Raw genomic sequence first — 25,787 nt, 5'->3', positions numbered from 1 at the left:
TTGCCATTCATATCTGCAAGCTGCATAACTTCTGTTTCACATCAACTCGAATATGCTTGCTCTAACTGCTCCACGTTGTTTATTTGCTTTAGCTGCAGGTGGGAGAGTAGTTTGCCTCTTGGCGTGTTTTCACGTCCTTGCATACAAGATGATTGTATGTTGCCACTGAAAACAACAGAGAGTGAGAGCGAGTGAGTGTGAGAACAAAGGCAAATAAATATTGGGACTGCAAAAGGCTTCTGGTTATAGCTGCAGTCTTGCATAGTTTTCAAATTCCCAAAGGCAAACGAGCTCAGAACTAAGTTTCAATTTATTAAAATAAGTTAAGCTGAAAATAAATGAAAGGGAGAAAATTGTTAGAATAGCTAAGCCAGCATTACTATAAATATATTTAAAAAGTATAATGAAAGTATAATGTAAAAAGAATTTAAAAAATATATATATATAATATTAAATACATCAATTTTTAGCCATTAAACAGAGCAGGAAATCGAAATAGATTTTTGCTGTAAGATAAATATAATTTTATTTTATTTTTTTTTTTTTAAGTTCAGCAGAAAAGCTAAATATTAAGATATATTTATGGGGGTTAGAGCATGTTTCTATATTCATGTTTTTTTTTTTTTTTTTTTTTTTTTTTTTTTTTTTTTTTTTTTTTTTTTTTTGTGTAATTTATTAGAATATTTTGTGAATTTAAGTTTATTCAATAAAATTGTTTGCCATTCCACATCACAGTCAAACAAAATTGATTATTGCTGCAATATAAATCATCTTTTAATATTCTTCCGACCATAAAAAGAGTTTATTTACATATTATCCCAACCCTTTTCAAACAATTTACGCTTTGCTCGTATGCAAATTATTGCCTTATTTCAAGCGTCTTCCATATTTTTCATACACCCATATCTGTATATGTATGTGTATTACCCTTGTCTCTAGCAGCAAGTTCAATCTCGAATTTGTTACCTTTTTGAGTGCAGCCCATCGCTGGCTACATAATATAATATCATATAGACCAACATATCCATCAAGTATCATGTGCCATAAAAAGTAAGCTCAATTTGAATAAAAAATCTATTTGGCTGAGCGAATGCCATAATTTGGCCAGAGTAAGCAAAAATAACGAAATATGTTAGAGAAAGAGAACGAGAGAGAGATGAGGTGGAGGGGGCTTACGAACGCATCTATCAAATATTTTAGTCAACAGCACAAATTTGTACGATCTGTGGGTGTTTGGGAGTTAACTTACAGCCAAAACTGTTGTTGGCTTGCAGCATGTCATAAAGTTGAGCTACATCCATCACACACATGTCTAGAGTAGTGGGTGTGTAAGTGTGTGTGTGTGTGTGGGGGCGAGAACATTGTCACTTTCAGTGCGACAAATTTTGCATAGCTGCTGCTACTTGTTTTTCCCCCACATTTTTCCGCTTTTCTTTTGCTTTTTGTAATAAATTTCGCCTTTCATGTCATTTGTCGCCCATTGTCAGTGGCATTTCTCCATGGTTTTTTTGTGTTTCTTGTGGGCGTGGCCTCGCATACCACTCTGCGCACACTATGTATGTACAAAAATGATTATTTTGTTGCCTATTTCCACTTAGTTGCCCAACAACATCAACATCCACCACTTCCTTTGTACAGCTCCCAGTACTACATTCATTTTTTTATTTTGATGAGAATGAGAATGATTATGTTTTCCAAGCGCGCTCATTTTGCATATTGCATTTAGGGTAGCAGCTTTCACTTTCAGCTTTGCATATTTTCCATTTCAATTTTCATTTTCATTTTCCTGCTCAACATGGCTGCTGATGGAAATGTTTGCTTTGCTCATTTGCTAGGCAAAACATGATGATATTTTAGATTAACAGTCAGTCGATTGCCTGATAAATGTTTTTCGGTCTGTGCCTAACAAGGCTAGATGTTGCTTTAGAATACAAACAACATTCAGTTCCGATCAATTTTGTATTCTCTCAGCTGAAATCGAATTTGTAAACAAATAAAATTCTACAAAATTTATAAATGAAAATATAAAATAATTAATTCATTATTCCTAGTTTATATATTTTAAGTGATTCTTATGAAAAAAATTAAAATAAATTAATTATATATACCAAAGAAATTAATGAAGAATTATGCAAAAAAAAAAAAAATAAATAAAAAAAAAAATAAATAAATAAAAATGATACTTCTGCTCTCAGAATATATATATACTAAAATATTATTTTATCTTAAACTATACAAAACTTTCGTTCAGAGCACAAACAAACAAAAGTTAAGAGCATGTCAAGACAGTGAGAGCATATCAATTTACTATTTACTTTTTACTATACTATAGACTATAAAAGTAGACAGATAAACTGAAAAGTTTCGCATTCTTCTTGGTCTAATTGAAAAGTTGTCTGTTGGAATGGAAAAGTTGCAGATGTCAGTGCCTGGGGGCTTAGTGCAGCTCAGCTGAGTATCAACTGGAATATAAACAAACACATTTATTTCAATTTCGCCAACGCAACGCAACTCGAACTGAAACCAAACAAATATGTTTTACTATGTAACCTGACTGTGAACTTTGCCGTTTGACTTTTGACAAGCTGACAGATAAAACGCCGTGGAATCTGAGTCCCAACTTAACGCCTGGAGACAACGAGAATGTCACTATGATAGCGGGATGAGAGCGAGGGAGATAGAGATAGAGGAGCAACTGTCAACAATCAACACCTTTTTCATTAAACGCATTAGATGGGAATGAGATGGGAATGAGATGAGCGACACGTCAAGGCATGACATTTGTTTTACAATGAAAGCGAAAAGGAAATGAATGGCGCTGTAATGGGCTCTCAATGAGTTGCCAATGGGAACCAGGGCTGGGCGCGCCTGGGCTGGGCGAGAATAGTGTCACATACATGTCGTAACACACGGCAGCTAGCGCTGATAATGTTGACAACAAATAAGCGAGCGGGCGACCCAGTCAGTCAGTCAGTCGGCGTTGTTGTTGACTTTGATGAGTTTTCTTAATTACAAAACCTGTAACAGAAGTTCACTGAGGCGCATGTTGACTGACAGACAGAGAGAGAGAGAGAGACAGGGCCGGGCAGACAATCGGGGCGGACAGGATGTGCGGAAACATGCCGTGTCACGCTGACGAAAGTGACTGCGGCCAGATCCTGAAGTTTTTAACAATATTTATATGCACACTCATACATACACACATATGAGCCCCCAGGCACGGAACCGAAAAGCTCTTGCCTCACGTTGTTTGCCCACCATTTGCATAAATATGTTGAAAATAATCACAAATGTTTGTTAAATATGCACATTTAAATGACAACATAAACAATATTTTTTTATGCATTCTATATTTTGTAATCATTTAAGAGTCTCGGACAGGCAACAACTATAAAATGTCCAATATATTCCAGTTAAACTAAAAACAGAATATCAAACGTTGCCGTAAACATTTACCACAATTTATGCCGCAATTATTTTTTTCAACAAATTCACAAAAAATAACCTGCACAAAGCTTTATGCTAATCGTAGGCGCTGAAATAGATGATGACGCCGAAGCACCCCTAACTAGCATAAGTCAAAATTGGATAGTTTTGAGTGCCTGACTAGAAAATACCCTGGTGCTGTGGGCTTCACTTTGAGATGAATGCAGAAAATGCAATTGAAAATCGGAATTTGTTCATAGTTTGTCCTAAATTGAGTAAGTTTAGTAGGTCTTTGAGTGATATCGATTATTTGATATCGATTATTTTCGAAAATAGTGATCGATGTTTTTAACCGCTTATATGTACTTGGTTCAGATATCATATGATATATAATATAATACATAATTTTATTTAAAATTGTTAATCTATAAGCACTTGTAGATTCCTTACTCAAGGACTGATTAAGCTATATCAACTTGACTGCAAATCTTAAGCAAGAATATATGTATATACTTTATGGAATCTACAACGTTTTCCTCTATCAGCTACATTCACTCAACGCCAACCAATATGCCCCGTATTTCCATTTTCAATGGGTTGTAGAGTATAGCTATAGAGGCCCCCTATAGCGCACCCCAGTCCAGCACCTCCCTCCCTATTGTTGTTGTCTCTTTGGCAGTATGCAAATAACATAGTCATTTGGTTTGAATTTTAAATAAAAAACGCTAGAAACAAAACGTTGGAGCATAAAGGAAAAAAAATTTAATTTAATTTATGCAAAACTCACTGGACAAGAGTAAAGCAAAGCAGAAAGGGTGGGGGCTCGGAGGCGGGGTAGTGGAAAATACGGTTTAGTTTTTTTTTCGACTGTTTTTAATGACTAGTTTTAGAAAATTTATGAGCCGCAGCGGCGTTGAAATTGAAATTAAACATTAAATTTGGGCTTTCTGTGAGAGGTGTGGCCACAATTTGCGTGGGACGAACACGGCTTAATCTACAGGGAGTTGGCAGTGCGCATAGACGGTGTTTAAAATTAACGCATTAAAGCGATATGATTTCAGATGTTAGTTAGCGGTACAGACGACTGAAAAATAAAGTTGTTGTCAAGATTGTGAGGAAATTATCAGCCAGGCCCTATTGTATAGGAGGGAAGAGAATTTAGAATAGAAATGGAACTATATTAAGAATTAGAGTACAGTATTATTCAATAATTATTAAAATTCAATAATTATTATAAACGCAATGATTTTTTTTTTAGATGATTATGCCTAAAGTTCAAATTTATTTAGCGAACTAAATTAATCAATATATTGAAGCTAAAAATTGGTCTCTCAGTGCTATGTTATATTGTATTATATGCTTATATATATTGTATGAGAAAACATATAAATATGTATCATATTGCTTCAGCTTTTTCGATTCACAGTTAGTTAAAATTTGTAAACATTTATACGATATTTTTCGAATCTCAAATTCATTAAAATGTATGCAGATTAAAGATGTTTTTCGTGTTCCCATAAACACAATCTGCTCGTTTCTGATGTTCATAACATGATATTGATGATGCTGTCTAATGCTCTCTCGACCTCTAGAGCTCTGACGCCTAATACAAATTAGTTTTTATGAAACTATATGACCCAAATGCTAATTAATATATTTAGCATTATTTAAATGCTAATAGTATGATCAAAGGTGTGTTAGCCGTCTAGTTTGGCACAAAACTAGATAAGATTACGAATAGACTTGTCAGCGCTGACAGTTTGGAAGCTTAGAGCTTTGACATTGTTTTATATGTTGAGCTTGCTTTGAATAGTTTAGTTCTTAAGGATTGGTTGTTATTAACAATAAATTTGACATTAATTTTATGCATTTAATATTACCCTAGAAATACAGTTAAAATTGTGTATAAAATAAGTTTGAGATATATAGTTAAAGCCAAGTGTAAAATAGATCAAAAACTAAGTATTATTACCTACCTATGGGTATAAAAAATATATAGTAAATATACAAAATTATTTTAATATTTTTTAAATTTTTTATTGACTCTCACATCTTATAATTAAGTAAATAAAATAATAACTGTCAATAAAACGTTTAATCAAACTTAAATTAATTTTCGAGAAAAAATAACATTTGATTTATGTTGGATCTTATTTATGTGATAGATATTTTCATTTAATTATTTATATTATTAAAAATATGCTCCAATTATGTATATAAATATATTTTAACAAACAAGACGTCAAGGAATTGATGTTATTTTCCCAAATTAATGTATAGAACAAGAATTTAACCTCCAAAAACTTCTAAGCATCTTTTTAAAATTTACCCAAAAACGAAATTTTGCATTCAAGTGCGCTGTTGAGCTTTTGCTACCTCTTCACAAGTGAACTTCCTTGGTTGCTACTCATATCATGAGCGTAGTTAAATGTCTGCCGGAAACTGAGTAACTACGCCCCGTGTTTATCAAAGCGCTGCCCACGCCCATCACGACGATGAGATGACAACAAGAGCCAAGCGCTGGAGCTCGAGTAACGCATAATTTTTGGCTTAGTCGTTTGCCAGAGATGGAGATAGAGCTGGCGATAGAGATAGAGATAGAGTTGGGTAAAGAGATGGCTAGATTGGGGGAGCTGTAGCTCTGGAGTAGTACCAAGGGGGCGCTGCTGCTCTGATGACTGTTTCCGACTGTTGGTTGGCTTTGGCTTGCCATTGCCATTGCCTTTGCTTATTTCACTTCATTTGTAGCTACAATTTCAGCAGTCACACCTACAAGCGACCACGCCCTACGCCCCTCACTACAAATGAACAGCATGCGTGGCATAACAAATTGCTGTGCAGAGTGTGAGGTATACATATACTACCATACATCTGTATATAGTATATAGTATATATATGTAATCTTGAAATGGCAGAGCAAGCATCTGAAATAGACGTCGCGTAACCCTTGCCTTTTGCGGGACCTGTGTTGGAGCAATCCTTTCCCTGAATTGTTTGGCATAAATAAACAATTCAATTCAATTTTGTTGTCTGTCTGCGTGTGTGACTGTTTTTTTTCCTACTTATTTTTATATACCCTGCGTATGTCAACAAATGCGTTACAAAAACTCCCCCATACACAGATAGACTCACACACACACTCTTAGGCAGCCAAAGCAATACGCGCGGGCGCGCTCCCCAAATCTCAGGCATAAATTTTACATGTAAATGAGCCAGACGTTAAGACGTTGGCGGGAATTAGACATAGGCATGGCAGAACTATAAGCTAAGACAGAAGAGCGTTAGCTTATGAAGAGAAGAGCTAGAACCAGGCGATGCCCTGTAATTGAAGAGAGGCGGAGCTTAGATGTGCTTTAGTTATTGTGTAATGGGTAAATGATGTATTATTAAATATTTAAGAAAATTTTAAGCTTAATTTAAATTCTAGTTTAAGTTTTTAATTGAAAAGGGAATTTAAAATACGAATTTTAGTAATTCAATTACTTCATAAATTTAGTTGGACTTAGTTATTATGGGCTTATTATATATTAGCTATATACTAATTTCTAACTTTGAACGAATTTATTATTTTATGTAAACAATAAATTTTTAGCGAAATTATAAAACTTCATAATCAACTATTCAGTCTAAAAATTTAAAAATAATAAATAAATTGCTGATATAAGTCTCAACTGAAATCTTGTATATAAATAAAGAGCTGATCCATTGATGAAATGAATTTACAGATTATAATTAAGAACTTTATATGATTTATGCTGAAATATTAATGATTGATATTTATGTTACTTTAAAGAGGATGTTCCCATTGCTAAAGTTCGACTTTATAAGAAATAAACATATTCTATATCTTTATAACATTAAGATATTTAAGTAAGATTATATAGTATATACGCTCCATCAACTAACCAAACGTATGCCCTTATGCCATAGCATTCATATACATAAACAATTTATGTTAGACGCATTTTTTATAGAATGAGTATCAGCCGAAGCTAAACTCAGGCTTTAAAGCCTTACTCAAGTACTTCGAAGTAGTCAACCTTCATCATAGACACGTTTTCTGCAACTTCATATATTCCACACATAACACACATACACCCCATATACCCTATGGTAACTCAACACATGTGAAACCTAGAAAATTCATACAAATAAGAAGTTGCGCCTAGCGACAATTGGGTCGGGTGTTACACATCTATGAATAATTCAAATGTTTCTTGGCTGTAATAATAATAGCAACACATTATGCAATGGCAAACAACTGCAGAGCAGAGCTGTAGAGCTGCAGAGCTTCACTGATAGTTTTGTAATGATCAAATTATATGGCTTTGCTTGGAGGGCACTGATTAGGCACGTTACAGGGGCAAGAAGCAAGAGACAAGAGACAAGAGCCAAAAGATTTAAGGCTCAGCCGAGGCTTAGTTCAATGGTAATGAATTCATTTAAATTGTGCGTAATTAGCTGGCAAAAGCCAGAGAGCTGGAGAAGCTACAGCTGGAGCCTCGCCTGATGGGAGAGTTGAGAGTTATCCAGCTCTAGTTTATGGGGAGCTTATGGTGTTGAATTGTGTGTGTGTGTGTGTGTGTGTGTGTGTGTGTGTGTGTGTGTGTGTGTGGGTGAGCGGGTGAGTTGAATGAGTTGAGTTGCCTATTGTGGTGGCTCGTCAATGTGGTTGAGCCATTTAATTGGAAATGGCCTTTAAAGCCCTACGAATTGTCTGGCAATTGTGTGAGTGTGTGCAGCTCTCTACTCGATGCGAAATTAAGCCTTATAGCATTATTAAATATATATGTATATACCAGCTCTACTTTGTATATAAATGCCTGGGCTACCCAAGGACTTGGCTGTAGTCTTATTAGGGCCAACTCGTTTAGCCAGAAACATGAGCGCCAAATGAGCTCAGATCAAATAAATTGCACAACAATCAGCTAATGTGTAGTGCCTAATGACCAAGTCTTAAGATACAGGCACAGCCTCAACTCGCCCTTCTCCCTTCAGCTCTTTCCCCTGCTCCTGTCCCTGCCCCTGCCTAATGTATTTTTAAGTCCGTTGGCAATCAAATGAACGCAGCGGCATCTTCTCTTGCATATATTCATATAATTGCCAAGTGAATTAATTGTAAAACTCAAAATTAATATGTTTATTTAATTCTCTTCATTTTACCGGACAGGTGCTCACCTTTCTGATAGACTCGTCCCGCTTTCGCTATCCCGAGCGGGCGATTGTCTTTCTGGCCGTCTGCTATCTGGTCGTCGGCTGTGCCTATGTGGCCGGATTGGGTGCGGGCGATTCGGTGTCGTGTCGTGAGCCATTTCCGCCGCCAGTGAAGCTGGGACGGCTGCAGATGATGTCCACCATAACGCAGGTAAGTGTGGAGCAGGTGAAATGAATTTCATTTTTTATTAACCAAATTTCTTCTATCCTCCTCCCTCTCTCTCGCTCCCTCACTCTTGCTCACTCGCCTACAGGGTCATCGGCAGACAACCTCCTGCACGGTTTTATTCATGGCATTGTATTTCTGTTGCATGGCCGCCTTTGCCTGGTGGTCATGTTTGGCTTTTGCGTGGTTCCTGGCCGCCGGACTTAAATGGGGCCACGAGGCAATTGAAAATAAATCTCATTTATTCCATTTGGTTGCCTGGGCGGTGCCCGCACTTCAAACCATATCCGTGCTGGCCCTGGCCAAAGTTGAAGGTAAGTGCGTCATCCATTGGCTTATTATTAATCTCATAAGACAAATAGCGCGAGCAAGAGCGAGACAGCTATCGAGTTACCGGAAGGCGACGAGTAGGGAAACGACATTGAACTTTAACCTGCGTAGTCCACTTGAGGCATATTATAAATTACCAGCACTTAATAGTAGATACACAAACTAACTAAGCCCCAAAGGCAATGCGGTCCCCGCTTTAACCACAGCAACAGCGCCAGCAACAGCGCCAGCCGTCATTCAGTGCTCATCATGTAAGACGAAACCGTCATTAGACATCATTTTGTGGCATTAACTGTATCTGTTTCGATGCTGCAAAGCCCCGAAATACAAACCAAAAGAACCTTAAGAGCAGCAAAATTAATGGCTGAAAATGAGAAAATAGTAAACAAAATTTTGAGAAGATTTAAGAAATCGAAAAAGTACTCCAAACTTTATTATGAAAATATTAAAAAGTACGCTTTATATTATGATAATATTTTTTAATGTGTTCTGTAATAGTATGCATTTTATATATAATATTTATGAATAATTTTTTATTAACATCTCAAAATAATCAATATGATTATGAATAGAAATTCAACACAAATTATTTTGTAATCAATTAATAATAATTTTTTTTTTCATTTCTATTTTATTTACTATTTTTTATTTTTATTTATTTATGAATTAAGTTTTTATATTAATAGTTATTTATAATAAATGTTATTTATTATTATTATTTATCAAACTTTTTTATTATCTTTAATTTATATTTACTTATTTTATGTTATTTAGTAAAATATTATGGTTTTTTAATTATTTTGTTTTTATAATTTTATTACTATTTAACTTTAATTTAAATTTATTACTTTATATCATTTACTAACATTTTTAAAATTTTGTTTATTTTAATTTATTTATTTAGTCATATTTACACGTCAATTCAAAAAAAAAAAAAAAAAAATCATTTCGTTAAAATAATTTGTTTTTTTTTTTTCATAAATTGAAGTTTTTATCCCATCGTACTTGGACTTAGCAGACGGTGCGTGCCGCCCGTTTCACAGTCATTTTGTGGTTCATTTAAAAACGAGCTGAGCAGCCGGAAAGTTGATGTCCGCGATTTCTAAGCAATTTAATGACCTACGTGGTCGAAAGCCGACACGAAATAAATCTTGCCCAAGAAATGTAAAACAAAATGGTTGCTAAAATGGTCACGTTAAAGTGCCGTAAAAAAGCCAAATATATATCTATTTTTTATGTGCTTACCTTTTAGCTAGCTGATTCTGTGGGGCCAAGGCGGACAGAGTAACTCGAGCATCGTTGCTTAGCGGCTGCCTGCTTGCTCTTAGCTTTTGCTTATGTTTTTTATTATTTTTCCTGGAGAGCCGTTCACATTTTTGGTCTTAATTAGATTGCGGCTTAATGACTCAATTGTGTTTGGCATTTGGGCGCATTAGAATTTAGCGCAGCTGAGAAGATGTCGTTGTGGCTGCTGAAACAGAAGCTGAAGCTGATGCCCCACACACAGACACACAGATATATATATGTATAACCGCCTCCTCCTCCCAATGCTCTTATCCCTTGTTAATTTCCAATGCGAATGCGTATTCGGGCAGTAATTAAATACAGCACACCACATGATTATGGCTTGTTAGGCAAATCCAATGAAAATGGAGAGCACTCTGGGCTGCTGCTTCTGAATGCCCACTTACGGCCAAATATATTGAACATTAACTGCCTGCCTGCCTGCCTGCCTATCCGCTGTAACTGTCGAATGTAAAGTGAGCGAGCATTTGGCACCGGCTTAACACCCGATAATTGCCATCAATGCTGATGGAATTGGCAACGGGACGAGAACTACTCGCAAAGCCAACTTAAACTGAGCGCATTGCTAAGGCTCTAATTCACGAATGAGTTCCGCTCTTTAACTGAGGGCAATTAGTTGCATTTAATAGGTAGAAGTAGAATTGCTGATATTGAAAATGGTATTTGGGTGGGCAATGTGGAACAGAGAAAGCATTATGTATATTTTTACATTTTTCATTTATTTAAAATTGTTTGCTGTCTTTGAGTGATTTGTTATTGAATATTGCTGCTAGGAGTGGCCTTTTTTATAGGCAGAGGGAGAGGTGCGTGGGAAATATTATTTATAGTATATATATTGTCGATTTAGATAATAAAGAAAAGCCTCATTTTGCCTCTCGATTAGTCTCTATGATTAGAGATCAAAATTTGACTGTCTGACCTTGAAACTAATTTATAGAGCAGCTGCATTGAGCTCTATATAAAATTCTTTGACTCGCAGAGTGTACACTTAGCTCTCACTTAGTCGAATCGTGTGTAAAAACTAACTCAGAGAAAGACTTTGGAAGTGAGTTTAATTTTGATTGCGGGATGCCAGATCTATATAAAGGCATGATAGCTGTCAGACCTATTCAGTCCTATTTCTAGTTTTCTTGTGGGCAGTCGTGCAGAGCTTCTCTTCTACTCTGTGTGGTAAATATTTGCATAATTATTAATGTCAAGTATTAATCATAATTTATACTCGCATATATTTATACTCGCAAGTAATAGCAAGTGTAGGAATAAGTTAATCAACGTTGTGCTAATAATAAATGTATTATTGTTAACTCAGCATTCCACAATATTTACAACATAAATTGGAATGAAAATAATAATTATTGGATAATTGTTAATTTTATGGTATTAGGATTAAGATATGAAAAAAATTATCATATCATAATAATCATATTTATGCATAATTAATTCAGACAGCTCAGTCTTATCTGCTGTCATTGTAAATAACACCAAAATAATAGTTAATGGTTTTCCATTACTTTTCAATTGATATTTGTAATAATAATAATTATTTATATAATATATATACAATATTTATTTTCAAGTGATATACAGGGAAGGATTAAGTTTTTCAAATATCCATATACAATTATACATTATGACAACTTTCGCATGAAATATGAATCCATTTCGTAATGGAAAATTAATACCCATATTTATCCGGCTTTCATTTTGCAAATACCTTTGCATTATATTATATTTCTCATCTTTGTGGATATGCACATATACGAATGCCTAAAAAAAAAAAAAAAAACGAGCTCACAGCAATTTCGCAAGTGCTGTGCAAATACAATCAAATGTTTCCACTTAAACAGGCTTTCCTGCCACGCCCCCTCTTATCGCAGCCCACATTACACTACTCATATAGCAATGCAGAGAGTCGCTAATGCATGCAAAATGGCAAAAGCCATAAAAAACATATTTTCGCAATATACGAAAGAGAAGAAAAAAAAAAAAAAAAAAAAAAAATTAAAAAATAAAAGATGGAAAACATTAACAACGAGCTGAAACGATTTATGAAAATCTTTTGCCAATGACTTAATGCACAGGGCACAGTGGGCTGCAAAGGGGGTTGCGGGCGATAAATGTCTTTGGCACTCCTTAAGAGACACACAAGTGAGAGAGAGAGAGAGAGAGACAGATACAACGTAACGGTAAAAGGCAAAGGCAGCCCATTCAGAAACCATTCAGCGACAATTAATGTTAAATTTAAAAATACATTATTTTAATGTGTCGTCAGCTGGTTGAGAGCTGTTGCCGTTGCCGTTGCCGTTGCCCAAGAGGCGACGATGATGGCGTTCCGTAAACAGTGCCAGCCAACAGTTAGCAGCCAGCCGGTAGTCAGTCAGCCCAGCAGCTACCATCTTCGAGCTACTACCAACTTTGCCTAAAGCCTCGCCGCCTTTGGTTACGTGCATTGAATTTGTAATTTGCGCACGTTCGCAGCAAACATTGAATAATGCTCACAGATACGAACTCTCTCTCTCTCTCTCTCACACACACGCTCTACCTTTCTCTTGCCAGCACTTTTGGTTAAGTAAATAAACGTTATGGCCAGACAGAGCCTGAGCTGGGGACACATCAATTTGTATTGACTGTGCAACGCGTTGGCAGCTCATTTGATGGATTTGCCATTTTGGAACAGAGGCAAAGGCCTATGAATCACCTGCATAAATGTATATTCTCACTATCTCTCGCTACCTCTCACACACAGAGATTTCAATGCAAAATGCTAATATTTAATTTATGCTAAATGACAATCTGTATGTCAAACAATGTTCGATACCTGCACTCAGCTCTTGGATTAGTTTTCAACAGGATCTACCGTAAAGTCTGTTAAACGTATTAAAAATATATTTAGTCAAATTATGTACGAAAATAAGCTTAAGGCATTTTAAGTAAATATCCAGCCGCAGTAAGCCTGGTCAACAGTTGGATTTCAAGTTCTTAACAATTTTATTATTTTATGCTCCGTCTTTTGCCTTTTACGCTTGTTAAAAAGACGAAAGAAATATAAATCCATCTGTGACACAAAAATATGTAAATTAACAACAAGACGCAGAGACGAATGAATGTGACTGAAAGTGAGACAGACAAAGAGAGAAAGAGAGAGGAGAGCGGAACAGAGGTTTTTCCTCTATAGCCAATGAAAGAAAAGAAAATTAACAATTTGTTGCGCTTTTGCAATTTATATGCTGCAAGACAAAGTCGTGCTCCAGTTTGAGTTGTCTCTTTGCCAGGGCTGCGTATACCCTGTAGGCAAATACTGAAGAGGGAGTATGCATGAGTGTGCTCCATAAAAGAATTGTAATTTAATATATTCTGCGCTGTTTGCCTAGGGTATCTCGGAGCTGTACTTACCAGTTCTTTCGCTTGTACGTTTTCCTTCATTTGTCATAGAGCAGAGGGAGAGGGAAAGAGAGAGAGTGAGGGAGCGAGAGAGAGAGTAAGAGAGCTGGAAAATAATATAACCGACTAGCAGCTATGGAATTAACATAATTTATCCGAGGCCTGGCCAGTTGCAAGGCGACTTCTGGGACTTGGCTGAAGTCTGGCATTGCATTTGGCGAGCGGGCAGCTCAACGACGACGACGACGACTTATTGAGTGGCATAAAAAAAAAAGCTGCATATGAATGATTTATGATGTGGCGGGGCTGGGCAATTCGACAGTAGCTGGAGCCAAGATCAGCTGCACTAATGCATTGCGTCAGCAAAAATTTGCTAGGCAGCACTTTGTTAGCAGGAAATGGCTCAAAAGGCGCGCACAAAATATCCCTGCTGCTCGAAAATCTAATAATCGGAGCAAATATAATGCTGAAAGCTGAGAATTTCACAAACGCTTTTCCCGTACAATTTCGAAGTAATCTTCTGCACGATGGCAAAGCAAATGAATGAATTTCGCAATAAGCGAGAGACAGAGCAAGCGAATGTAATGAAATGCCAGACGAATCGCAAAACAAAGGAGCAGCAGGAGCTGGAGGCACATGGCACATGGCACATGCAGGTCACATACTACATGACTATTTCGCAGAACGATTGAGCAAGAAACCTGCTCCTGCTCCTACTCCTCCGGCACCTCACTAACTGCAAAGTGTTCGTGGCTGCATAGGGGAAAAATAGATATGAATAGCTGAACAAGTGACGTATGGGAAGGTAAATAAATAACGCAATGGATAATAGACAGTACTTTGAGGGATTCACGATGGAGAGTTTTATAAATAAATAGAAAACAAAATATACATATATAAATTAGTTAGAACTATTTAAAGTTAAAAAAATAAAAAAATACTAATATTTTAAATTATACAACAAATCTAACAACTTATTATATAATGAATATAATAATAATTATTTTTATATTTTTATAAGCTAATAATCTTAGAAAATTTATTAAAAGAAGTTAAAAATTTTTATAGTTTAGTAAAACATACTAATTGTTTAAAATATTTTTAAAAAAATCTAACAACTTATTAGGTGTTATAATCATTATATTAATATTTTTATAAATATTAATAATTTTAGAAAATTTATTAAATATACATTTATTTAATACACATTTTTAAATTGAAGAAATATAATTATTTTTTTTTATACAAACCATCTAAAAAATTAATTTAATTAATATATATTAAATAATAGAACTAAAATACAAAAAAAAAAAAAAAAAAAAAAAAAAATTAAATATGAAGTTCAAATATTTAATAGACAATCTAAAATCTACTTTTATATAATATACTCACACATTATTTATATAGAATAAATCATAAATAAATAGCTAATATATCTTTTTAACAAAACTCGATCTATGGCTATATAATAATAATAGTATTTGAAATTTTGCAAATAGTCAAGCTTAATTTATCAATTTTAGTAAATTTAGAGTGACCATACGAAGCACTTATAGACTGACCATATTGTCGGATTTGAAGTTAAAAAAAAAAAAAAACTAAATTCTCTAGAGCAAAAGCAAAATTGAAACTCAAACAAAAGGGCAAAATTAACAAAGTTGCCAGTTGGCCAAGAGCTCTTGACCAACAAGCAGGACAACAACAACAGCAGCAGCAACAGCAACAATTGCAGCAACTTCAGCTAACAGTGGCAGCAACAACAACAACAACAGCAGCAGCCACAATATGCGCCGTGGCATGCGGCAAAAGTTACGCGCACTTTGACGCGTAAAACCGGTAGCTAAAATGGCTGCCAACGACTGCGACGACTGGCGACAACAAAAAGCGTGAAGCGTGCGTGAGTTGCCAGCAGCAGCAGCAACAACAGCAGCAGCAGCAACAACAGCAACAGATACGCAGTTTGAGATACAGCAATGTTGTAGCTACACTTGGCTACATGCGGTACACACGGCTAGATGTTGCGATTGGCGTGGCTTCTGTTCAGTTTCAGTTTCAGCTTCAGTTTTCAAACAAACTAGCTTTTGTTGTTGTTGCTGTTGTCATTAGTGCTGCTGCTGCTGCTGTTGTCGTTGACATTGTTGTCGCTACAATTTGCCTCTTGTCTAACACTCTGCATAAGGGTATTCATGTTAAAGCTAAATGCTTCTATACGCATATCTAAATTCGATGTGGTTAGAGCATCTGCAGTTCGACTATAGTCAATATTGCGGAGCACTTTTGTATGGCTTTTTTTAGGTCCACCTTTGTGCGGCTTCTGTATCTACATGAATTTTTTCATAGCTTTTTTCCTCTTGCAGATTATTTGTTTGATTACAATTTCATATGTTTGTTTTAGACAAAGGCATTGAGTGAAGTCTGTGGCTATGTGCTGCAGAAAGTGTTTCATTCCTGATTTGGGAGACTGTTGCCAATTTGTTTGTGCAAATACTGATATTCCATTATTTGTTGAAAATGAAATCAAATTGAATTGTGTTTTATATTTATTGAATATATTATTGAATACATGAATATTAATTTAAGAAGTAAATGGAATGACAGGAGTAGAAGTATGAGTATAGTAGTCGAATTTAAAGCATGATACATTTGTATGTATGAAATAGTAGATGTAAACATCTAGTAAAAGGGTCAAATTGGATGTGGAATATGATGATCGATAATATATGGAATTTAATATTGATAACTAAAGCTGGTCTTGCAATAGTAGTAGGAATATATTGAAATAGTTGATGTAGTTGTAGAATTATAAAAGTAGTAGTAAACGTACCTTATATTGGAAGTAGACATACAAGTAGTAGTACGAGTAAGAGGAGTATCAGATGTTTTAAAAGCGAAGAAGCAATAGTAGTAGAGATAGTAAAAAGTAGTAGGAAGAGTAATGAGAAGAGAAGTTGTTATAAGTAATACAATGTACTAAGTAGAGTAAAAGAAGTAGAAAAGAAGTAGTAGAAAGAGTTTTACAAAAAGTAGTAGAAATAGTAGTAGTAAAAGTAAAAAGTAGTTGGAAGAGCTTAGAGAAGAAAAGTAGTATAGGAGTAGTGCTAGTGGTTGTATTAAAAGTACCACTAATATTACTAGTAGTAATAACAGTAGTTTTAGTAGCAATAGTAGTAGTAGTATTATTATTAAATGAAGTAAGCGTAGCAGTTAAAATATTAATAGTAAAACGAACAGCGACCCATTTCCACTTACATACTTTTTTCTCGAAGAATATAATAGAGTGTCTTCTATTCATTTTACTTTAATTAGTCTTTTGCCCTGGGCTATATTTTTAATAAGTTTCCATAATTGTTTACTTAAGTTATTTGTGGCAGCTGCCATTGAGCTCCAACCTTGATTGAACATCACAAATTTTGGCATCCACAATAATTATATTGAACAAAAAGAGATTTTCGAATAGCGGTTGCTATCATTAGGAGGGTCTCAAGATGTCGGCACTGGGTGTCCACTAATTAGTGGCAATTAAATTCATTAATTCAAATTAATATAATTTGAGAGAGCGCGAAAAAAAAGAATGTAAAGAACTCAGACCTAGGCAAATGACAGAAAGGTTTTTCGCGCTACACTTCTGCTTCTTCTTCTTATTATTATTTTGGTTTTTGTTAAATGCGCCCCAAGAGCAAGAGACCCAACCGTAAGCTGCGACCCGGACAGACCAGGCCAATGACCAGAAGGAAACAATGCCGCAAAGTGTGAAAAGCAATGTTAATGATGCTACATCTAAGAGCCCCGAACAGAACAGACAGAGACTAATGAATGTGCTGCAGGTCGCTAAAAACAAGCTGTAAGTGTCCGATACAGAAAAATTACTCAGCTTTAAGATGTAGTTAAATGATTGGACGCTAGAGGTCTAAGGAGAATAGAACCGAGTGTAGTAGGAGGAAAGGTAACATGATGAATAGTAGTAGAAATAAAGTATTAGTAGAAGTTGATGTTTAAGTCAAAGTGACAGAGATTAGAATAGAGGCACGTACAATATAAATAGTAGCAGTGCAGGTATTAGAAATAGGAGTAGCAGTAGAGTTACGTGTGGTACAATAGTAGTAATATTATTATTAAAAAAAAAAAATAATAATAACAGATTTAACAAAGTCTACAAAAAACTCCAAGAGAAGCATATATTAAATTTACATTGAATTGAATTTAATGAAACAATTGAATTTGACTTGAGAAAACCTCACATACGTGCACTGTAGAGCTGCTAGAGCTCTAATAGAATCGAACATTAAAGTCACATAAATGTATTTTGGGAACATTCTCGCTCAAATTATTACCACATTTTGATATTTGTCTGACATACGAGAGGCGGTTGCTGTAGCGGCGACTGTGGCGGAGGCGGCTTATCGGCTTGCTGCTTGGTGGCGCCTCATGCTGTGCTGTTTATTTCTAATATCCTGCCGCCGTTGGCGACAATAAACACGCCCACATTGAATGCCTTTCTGAGCATCTCACATAAAGCCCATAAAGCGCAGCGGTTGTTGCTGTCATTAAAATCTCTTCTTCTTCTTTGTGTTTGGTTTCTTTTTTTGTTCGTTTTTCCCTGTGTGGCAGGTTTATGCGCGTATCGAGTAGAGGCCTATCCTTCGATGTGGGCAATTCAAGCACTTCCCGTGGCGCTGCCAGCACCTTTAACCCCTGATTGCCTCAAACCAAGCAAGCCTCAAGCACTTATAAGACAGTCAAAGGGCTTTTGCTCTGAAAACTTCTCCCCTTTGTCTAATTTGATAAAATGCGAGAGACGAAGCCAGCGAATCTTTTGGCATGTTTCTTTCTTTTTTTTTTCTTTTTTTTTTTTTTTTGCCTTTCGTTTCGGGCGTGTAAATTGCCTTTTTTCTTTTGCATAAAAGGGGGTGTGGCATGTTGTACTATGCAAAGTGCTGAAATCGCTGGCGGGCTAGGGATTTTACTCGATTTCAATTGGGCGAGCCTCAAAGAATATTCGAATTCTTCTTAATTACGAGAACTAAAACACTTTTTCTTCAGCTGCAGCTGCAGCTTTCATTATTAGCTTAGGTGAGAAGTCTCACTCGGCAGTTTGCCAGAGCTTTTGTTTAAGCCCACTTCGTCCAAACAAAAAAAAAAAAAAAAAAAAAACAAACAAAAAATGAAATTTATTGGCACAACTTCCGAAAACGAGCAAAGTTTTTGCGCCTGGCCAACACCTTTCGCATGTTACGGGCATGAAAAACTGCTCAAAGTTTTTCGCCTGGCATTTTTGCATGACGCGTTGAATTGTTTTAGCCGCTGCCGTTGCTACCTGCTGCCTGCTGCACAAAAGGTAATGGGTTAATTAAGGTTTTTGCCACACCAAACTGATTGCTGACTGCATTGTGTGTGGGTTAATTACGTAGCATGAAATGTATGAAAAGTGCAACTAAATTGATTACAAATTGCAAAAGTTATGGACGGGCGAATGGTCAATGACGTTGATGTTTGAAAGGAAAGTGAGGTTAAGTTACAGCATAATTGAGGTTAAGGTGAACGAACGCTACGGTGTGTGCATGAAAGGAAAATTTTAATTGAAATTGAACAAGTGAGCGAGATGTAAGGCAGAAGTTCTTGAGTGAAAGCAAATTGTGAGAAAGAAGAGCCGAGCAAAAATGGTACAGATTTAGTATTTTTAGTATATTTTGTTGTCTAAAATTATAGGTAGAAAACTGTAGAATCAACTCAAATCAAAAAGGGATATAAATAAAATGCCAATATGTTTTTAGTATATTTCTATCGAGTCTTACTTTTAAATCTTTTTTTTTTCACATATTCAAATTGACTTGAAATTATTTGAAATTGTACAAAACTTTCTAAATTGATGGACTTCTGGTTTTGCTTTCGCCTTGGCCGTTGAATGGCCGGCGACAAATTATGTACAACATCCGACAATTGTGGATTGTGTGATAGCATCGTATCATGGTCATGCTTATAAACGCATCAAGAAATCAGGGAAAAAAGCAAAGTAAAATCATTGGTTATTGTTAATTTATTTCCTTTTTGGCTTTAGAATTTTATTTTATTGACTTTTGCTTTGGCACGCCGTCGAACTGTGTGCGGACTGTGCGGACTCTACGGATGTGGCGTTTCCGTTTGCCGCATGTGCCGCATGTGCCGCACACACGACCCGACGAACTGACGACGGACAGCCACCCACAACAGAGTCGAGCAGAGTCACAGAGCGGGGCCATTGACCATAAAACGGGGCAAGAGTAAGTTATATATATATAGTATATATACAGTACAGTAAACACTGCTCAAAAGGGAATCGGGATCGAGCCTCGATACATTTAGGAAAAGTTTTAAGCGCCTTGGCCGTTGGCTTGTAATGAACTTTTATTTGCATTGTGCAGGGTCAGAGTGAGAGAAAGAGAGAGAGAGAGAGAGAGGCAGAGCAGGGCAGCATAACTGCCGAGACAAGTGTGGCATCACATTCTTGTGCTCAACTCAATACATAAGTCGATACACTTGCCGCCCATTTCAATTCATTCATTTAGGCCATAAAGCGAACGCCCCTCATGTGCGGCCAAGATGTCCTCGACTTAGGCTCTGTTATGGCAGGAGTGCTGACTGTGGCCGGAGGAGGGGCATGGAACAGGACCACCCCCAAATCGATTTATGGGCATTTCCGGGTTGAAATCACTTAAAAGAACAGAAACGGGGTAGGCCGCTTGTTAGCTACACAACACTCAGAGCGATGCCTTTTGTGCCCTCCGGCTCCTGCTCGTCCTCGGGCTTAGGGATCGCATTCATATGCACGCATGCCTCGGCCTCTTTGTATTTGAGTGTGCAAAACAAAAAATTTGCGCAAATTTGTTAGCTTTATAAAATAAATATGGCTGTCTTGAATTTTGCTTGACTTTGGGGGTTTGTTTAGCGACGCTTTTGACTCGCACAATCTACTTAGGACACAATGATTGCTGATGCCCTTACAAAAGATTCGCCATCTGCGGTTTGTATCTCTTATTTTTGGTGAGTCATCTATAGTTTGTCATAGACGAGATATAAGAGGAGAGTCTCTTTCTCCATTTTTTCGCTCTGATTGAGTTATTGTTATCGGACTAATGGAAATCGTAATGCCGGGACTGAGTTGAATAGATAATTGAATGGGACTCTCACCCTCTCAATTTCAGCTAAAGCCCCTTTTGCTTTTGATGATTTTATCTAAATTGATAATGTGGGCGGAGCACTTAATTAAGCAAATTAGTAACGCGATAGACAGAAGAAATTCCAATTTCATTTGCGAATGCCAAATCAAAGAGGTTTGCTGTTGAAAATTCCGGAATTCAGAAATTCAACCGGAGTAGAATTTTATGGCGAATGCTTTGCAGTTTCGTCTTTTTGACATCAAGTGCTTATACACATATTTGTCCGCATCATAATTATTTATAGTGTTTTATGACTTGCCCAGTTTCCACACACAAAGTCACAAAGTTTTTATTGCCCGTGTCGCACTTAGCATTAATGCAGTCTAGGCAGTGCCTTTCGTCTACTTGAAACCCATTTGGCACATTGTATTTAACTCAAGTGCCACACAAATATGCGCAGACCGAGCAGGAGCCGAGAGCAAGATGCTGCCCGCAGGAGGAGAAACAGCTGCAGTCCCACTTTGTCAAGCAACCAAATGCTGGGCTTTATAATTTTGATGACTGTCATGTTTACACTTTCAATAAAAATGCTGTTGTCTAATGGTTGGGGCAGGGGGCAGGGTGGGATGGCGGGACACATTGGGCACTGCCCCCAGCTGGGGCCGGAACTCTGGCCACAATTATGGCCTTTAACCCTTTTGTCAACAACTTGAGTTTATTTGGACTTTATATGCACATGGTCCGGGCGGACTCTTGTCGCCGTCGGGGTATAGCTGTCTGGTTTTTTAGCTGATGCTGGCCAAAAAATGCCTTTAAGCATTGTCATAAGCGAGTTTTCGCAGCTCCCACACCAAACCTAACCACCCACCCACCTCCCTACCTCCCTCTTTCCCTCCCTTTCTCCATGGCAGCATAATAATTTTATATGGGATTTGGACGACAAATTTTTGCATAGTCAGGCAAGGATGCTGCGGCAAAAGAGCTTTGAACATTTTGTATGGCTTGTTACAGCAGACGAGGGTCCTGCCACTCTTTCGGTCTGTCCGTCTGTCTGTCCTCAATTGCATATAAAATTTGCACTGATTGTTCTGCATGAGTCATGTGGCCCCGGCTAGCCAAGCAAAGCTTTCCAATTAACTCCATCGAATATACACACATATATACATATATTTATATATATACATATCGTATATAGATAAGTATATATATAAAGGTGTTTTTTTTTTTCTTTTTCGTATTTGCATTTTTCTGTTGACATTTCATTATGCGTTGACAAATTACCCACCCTCAGTGTTAGGGGTTGCAATGCTGCTTTTATTTTTGCCAACTCACGTAATAAAAATAATAATAATAATAATATTTGGATTTGATTTGGCTTCGCAATCGGACGCAAACTCCCCCCACATAAGCCCCGGACGCGTGTTTATAATTTACGATAATTGCGCTGACTTTTGACATTTTCAATTAATTTGAGTTGAGTGGAGTCTAGGGCCCGTATGATTTCAATCCTGGACAACAACAACAACAACAACAACAGCAACTTTTTCAACAGTTGTCGATATATTAATTAATTAGCCATATTTACGTAGAGCGTTTGGGGCCGAATTGTATGAATTGTATTTGATTTCGATTGTCGATTGAACTGCTCTGGTTTTTGCTCGACAGCGACAATTTATGGGATTTGAGGCATTTGTTCCTCATAATTGGCTAGATTGAATTGAGCACATTAAGGCTGTGGAAGTCTGGCGGCAGGTGGCGGTTAAAGGCTGTTAAGCTGATTGAGGAATGAAGGAGTTCTGTGAATTATTAAATATTATGACAATATATATTAAAATTAATTAATTCGTATTTAAATAAATGATATTACTATATAGGTAAATATTATAATAATTAGTTCGTATTTATTAACGTAAGAAATTATACCAGAGTAAATAGCTCTCAGGGTAAAATATATATATATTTAATATATATAATTAATATTCTACATTTATTATAAAAAATGATAATATACAAAATTATATTATATATTAGTTAGTTTATCATTATTATTAGTATTTTATTTTATTATATATTTATTTTTTTATTTTCATAGTTCTTTCTGCTTTCTACTACGCACTGTCTTTTAATCGAATTTCAACTCTTCAGCAAACTCAATTTCCAATTGAATTTTCTTCACTTTGCCAGCTAATAAGCCAGCTTGGCTTTGGGTAAAGAAGAAACTTTGTCAAGTACTTTCCATAAAATCAAATTTATGCATTACCTGCATTGCGCGACATCTATTTCCCATTTCCCCCGGGTGTCTCAGATATTATCGCTCCCATTGGGTTCGACTCACACTTTAAATAGGCATTAAATTGATACAGCAAAAAGTTTGCCACTCTTTTTTTTTGCAGCTTTCGCACTTGTCCTGGCGCACGTTGCAGCCCTCCCAATGGAGTTGCCAGCCCGTCGCGCAGTCTAATCGCTTTATAACTTCTAACGCAGTTTATCTGCGCCGTTGCTTTCGCTCGCCCGACCGCCCTCCTGCCCTCTCTCCGGCCGCCACGAAGGGTTCAGCCAGGAAAAGTTATTGTTAAGTCTATGAGAACGTCGCTCGCACGCACTAAGCACTTGATATGACAACGTCCTCACTTTATCCCACCTCCGCCACCTCCGCCACCTCCGCCACCCCAACTCCTTCAGCCCTCCAGCACTGCCAGATGCTAAATCTTCCTACAAAGTGTTCACTCTTTCCTTCTGCCTGTCTGCATCTGCATGGATTGTGTATCGCGTGCTTTGTATTCCTCTTTTTTTTCGCACTTTTTGCGTTGGTCTTTCGGTATTTACAGCATTTCCAGTCTGGCTGGCATTCCCTTTGTCCCGACCCAGCTATGCAGGCGGAAATTATTGTCGGCGACTTCATGCATTTAGTTTTTATACTACATTTTTTTCACTATACCCTGAGCCCATTGAAAATGCATAAATAGAGCATAATAGGTTTTGTAAATGTTTATAAAAATGGGAAAAAATCCGTCTTTATGAAGTGTTTTATATATATTCTTGGGCAAATGACTTGATTGAGATATATATCTGAATATATCTAGACATATATCTAGCCTCCGTTTTTGCATATTTAATAATGATTTTTATAATATTTGAATGACACTAATTAGAATAAATACAATATTAATAATGATACATGATGATCATGACAATGGTTGATAAGCTATCACACCTTATGATAATAACCATTAAGATCATGATAATGCTACAGATAAGGAAGTAGACTATAAACCTGATAATGATATTGTTTATGAGGATGATAATGAGAGATAATAATGGTGAACATAATAATGAGAATGATAAAGAATTCGATTAATGACGTTAATGACGAATCTTAGGGTATTACTGAGTCGTTCACACTTCCGACTCTTTACCTCGCCTTTTCGTTACTCCTTTAGCAGATGCCAAAAAGTTTTCCACGCCGCCATACAAAAAGTTGCAACACTTTGTGGCATGTTTTCCATTTTTGCTCTCTTTTCGCTTCTTTCGCCTTTTCCGTAAGTTTTGTCCGAAGCTTGATTCGTTTTTCTCGTTTTTGCCTTGCGGAAAAAGCGTAAACAGATTTATTTATTTATATATTTATTTATCGCGATTAGTTGGCAACGCTTTTTTTTTTTTTTTTTTTGCTTTTGTGTCTCCCGCAAATGGCTATTCACATTGGCGGGAGGGAAGTACCCTGACCGGAATAAACTTACTCACCTGGAACACAGATTAGCCCAACCCAAAAGGCGATGAGAAGTGTGTTATTATTTTTACAACTCAATGACTCACATTGATTCACAATAGGCGAAATGGCCGGCCGATAAGATAACCAACAATTCATGTACATCACCTGCGAGTGTTATCAGATAGGCAGCCAACACTTGTCTGCAGGTATATATTGACAATTGCTGTTAGGAGTGGGCACAGTACAATTGTTCAGCTCGTGGAATTAAGAGCTTCAGTTAACAGTAAAGGGAATTGCAAAGAAGTTAAAAGTGAATACAATGCCGCCACCACATCACGACGATCGTCTCTTTGGCATCCACTTGGGCCTGCACTTGGGACACCATCATCAGCACCACGGACACCATGGACCACCACCGCCGCACCACCACCATCATCATCATCATCATGGACCACCGCCGCCACCGTTCTACGATCATCATCACCATCATCATCACGGCCCACCGCATCATGGACACTATGATCATCATCATGGCCACTATGATCATCATCATGGCCACGTTGAGCATCATCATCATCACGGACCACCACATCATCATTGCTAAATGTTGAAATGAAGAGCAATGGGTCAAAGATGCATCCATACATTCTATCCATTGTGAACTGCCTGTGAAGTGAATTTATATAGTATTTTATATACAAACACGAATTTTATTTATTCAAAAAAAAAAAAATATACAAAAATATGAAATGTGAAACTATTCCATTGTTAATTGTAAAAAAAATAAAATAAAATAAAATAAATAAATAAGTAAATAACACACTTTATAGTACATGTATATTTATTTAAATCATATATGGGAAAAAAATAATATAAACAATAAAATAATCCATTGAAAGGAAAAATGAAATGTAAGATAAACCCCATCTTGCGTAAAAAAAAAAAAATAAAAAAAAAAAAATAAAAAAAATAAAAATTATGACCATTACACAAATTACGCATTCAAAATAATTGCAGTTTACTAGAGTATTCAGCTTTCAAATATTGCAATAAATACTTAAAAATAAGTTAAGTTAATAGGTTTACCTATTGCGAAATTATAAAATGCGCAGAAACTTTTGCT

At 36.4% G+C, this 25,787-nt stretch overlaps 2 protein-coding genes across 2 annotated transcripts in view; both read left to right on the top strand.

Moving 5' to 3' along the window:
- Positions 1 to 25,787, top strand: part of fz (frizzled class receptor) — a 123,287-nt gene that overhangs the window by 44,380 nt on the left and 53,120 nt on the right. The window contains exons 3-4 of the mRNA XM_018008676.2: positions 8,597 to 8,791; positions 8,895 to 9,120. Coding sequence (XP_017864165.1) covers positions 8,597 to 8,791; positions 8,895 to 9,120 — 421 coding nt within the window. The remainder of the gene's footprint in view (positions 1 to 8,596; positions 8,792 to 8,894; positions 9,121 to 25,787) is intronic.
- On the top strand, positions 24,880 to 25,484 carry LOC108614521 (uncharacterized). Its single transcript, XM_018008677.2, has one exon. It carries the CDS (start codon positions 24,984 to 24,986, stop codon positions 25,266 to 25,268), a length of 285 nt encoding a protein of 94 aa, XP_017864166.1. The 5' UTR covers positions 24,880 to 24,983; the 3' UTR covers positions 25,269 to 25,484.

This window comes from Drosophila arizonae, chromosome 4, assembly GCF_054131065.1.
Source record: "Drosophila arizonae isolate 15081-1271.41 chromosome 4, UAZ_ARI_1.0, whole genome shotgun sequence".
Lineage (NCBI taxonomy): Eukaryota > Metazoa > Arthropoda > Insecta > Diptera > Drosophilidae > Drosophila > Drosophila arizonae.
Note: the sequence above shows the minus strand (reverse complement) of the source record. Positions and strands in the feature narration are given on the sequence as shown.

What these genes read in the sequence shown, in the direction of transcription:
- LOC108614521 (XM_018008677.2), top strand. Translation starts at nt 24,984, where the DNA reads ATGCCGCCACCACATCACGACGATCGTCTCTTTGGCATCCACTTGGGC.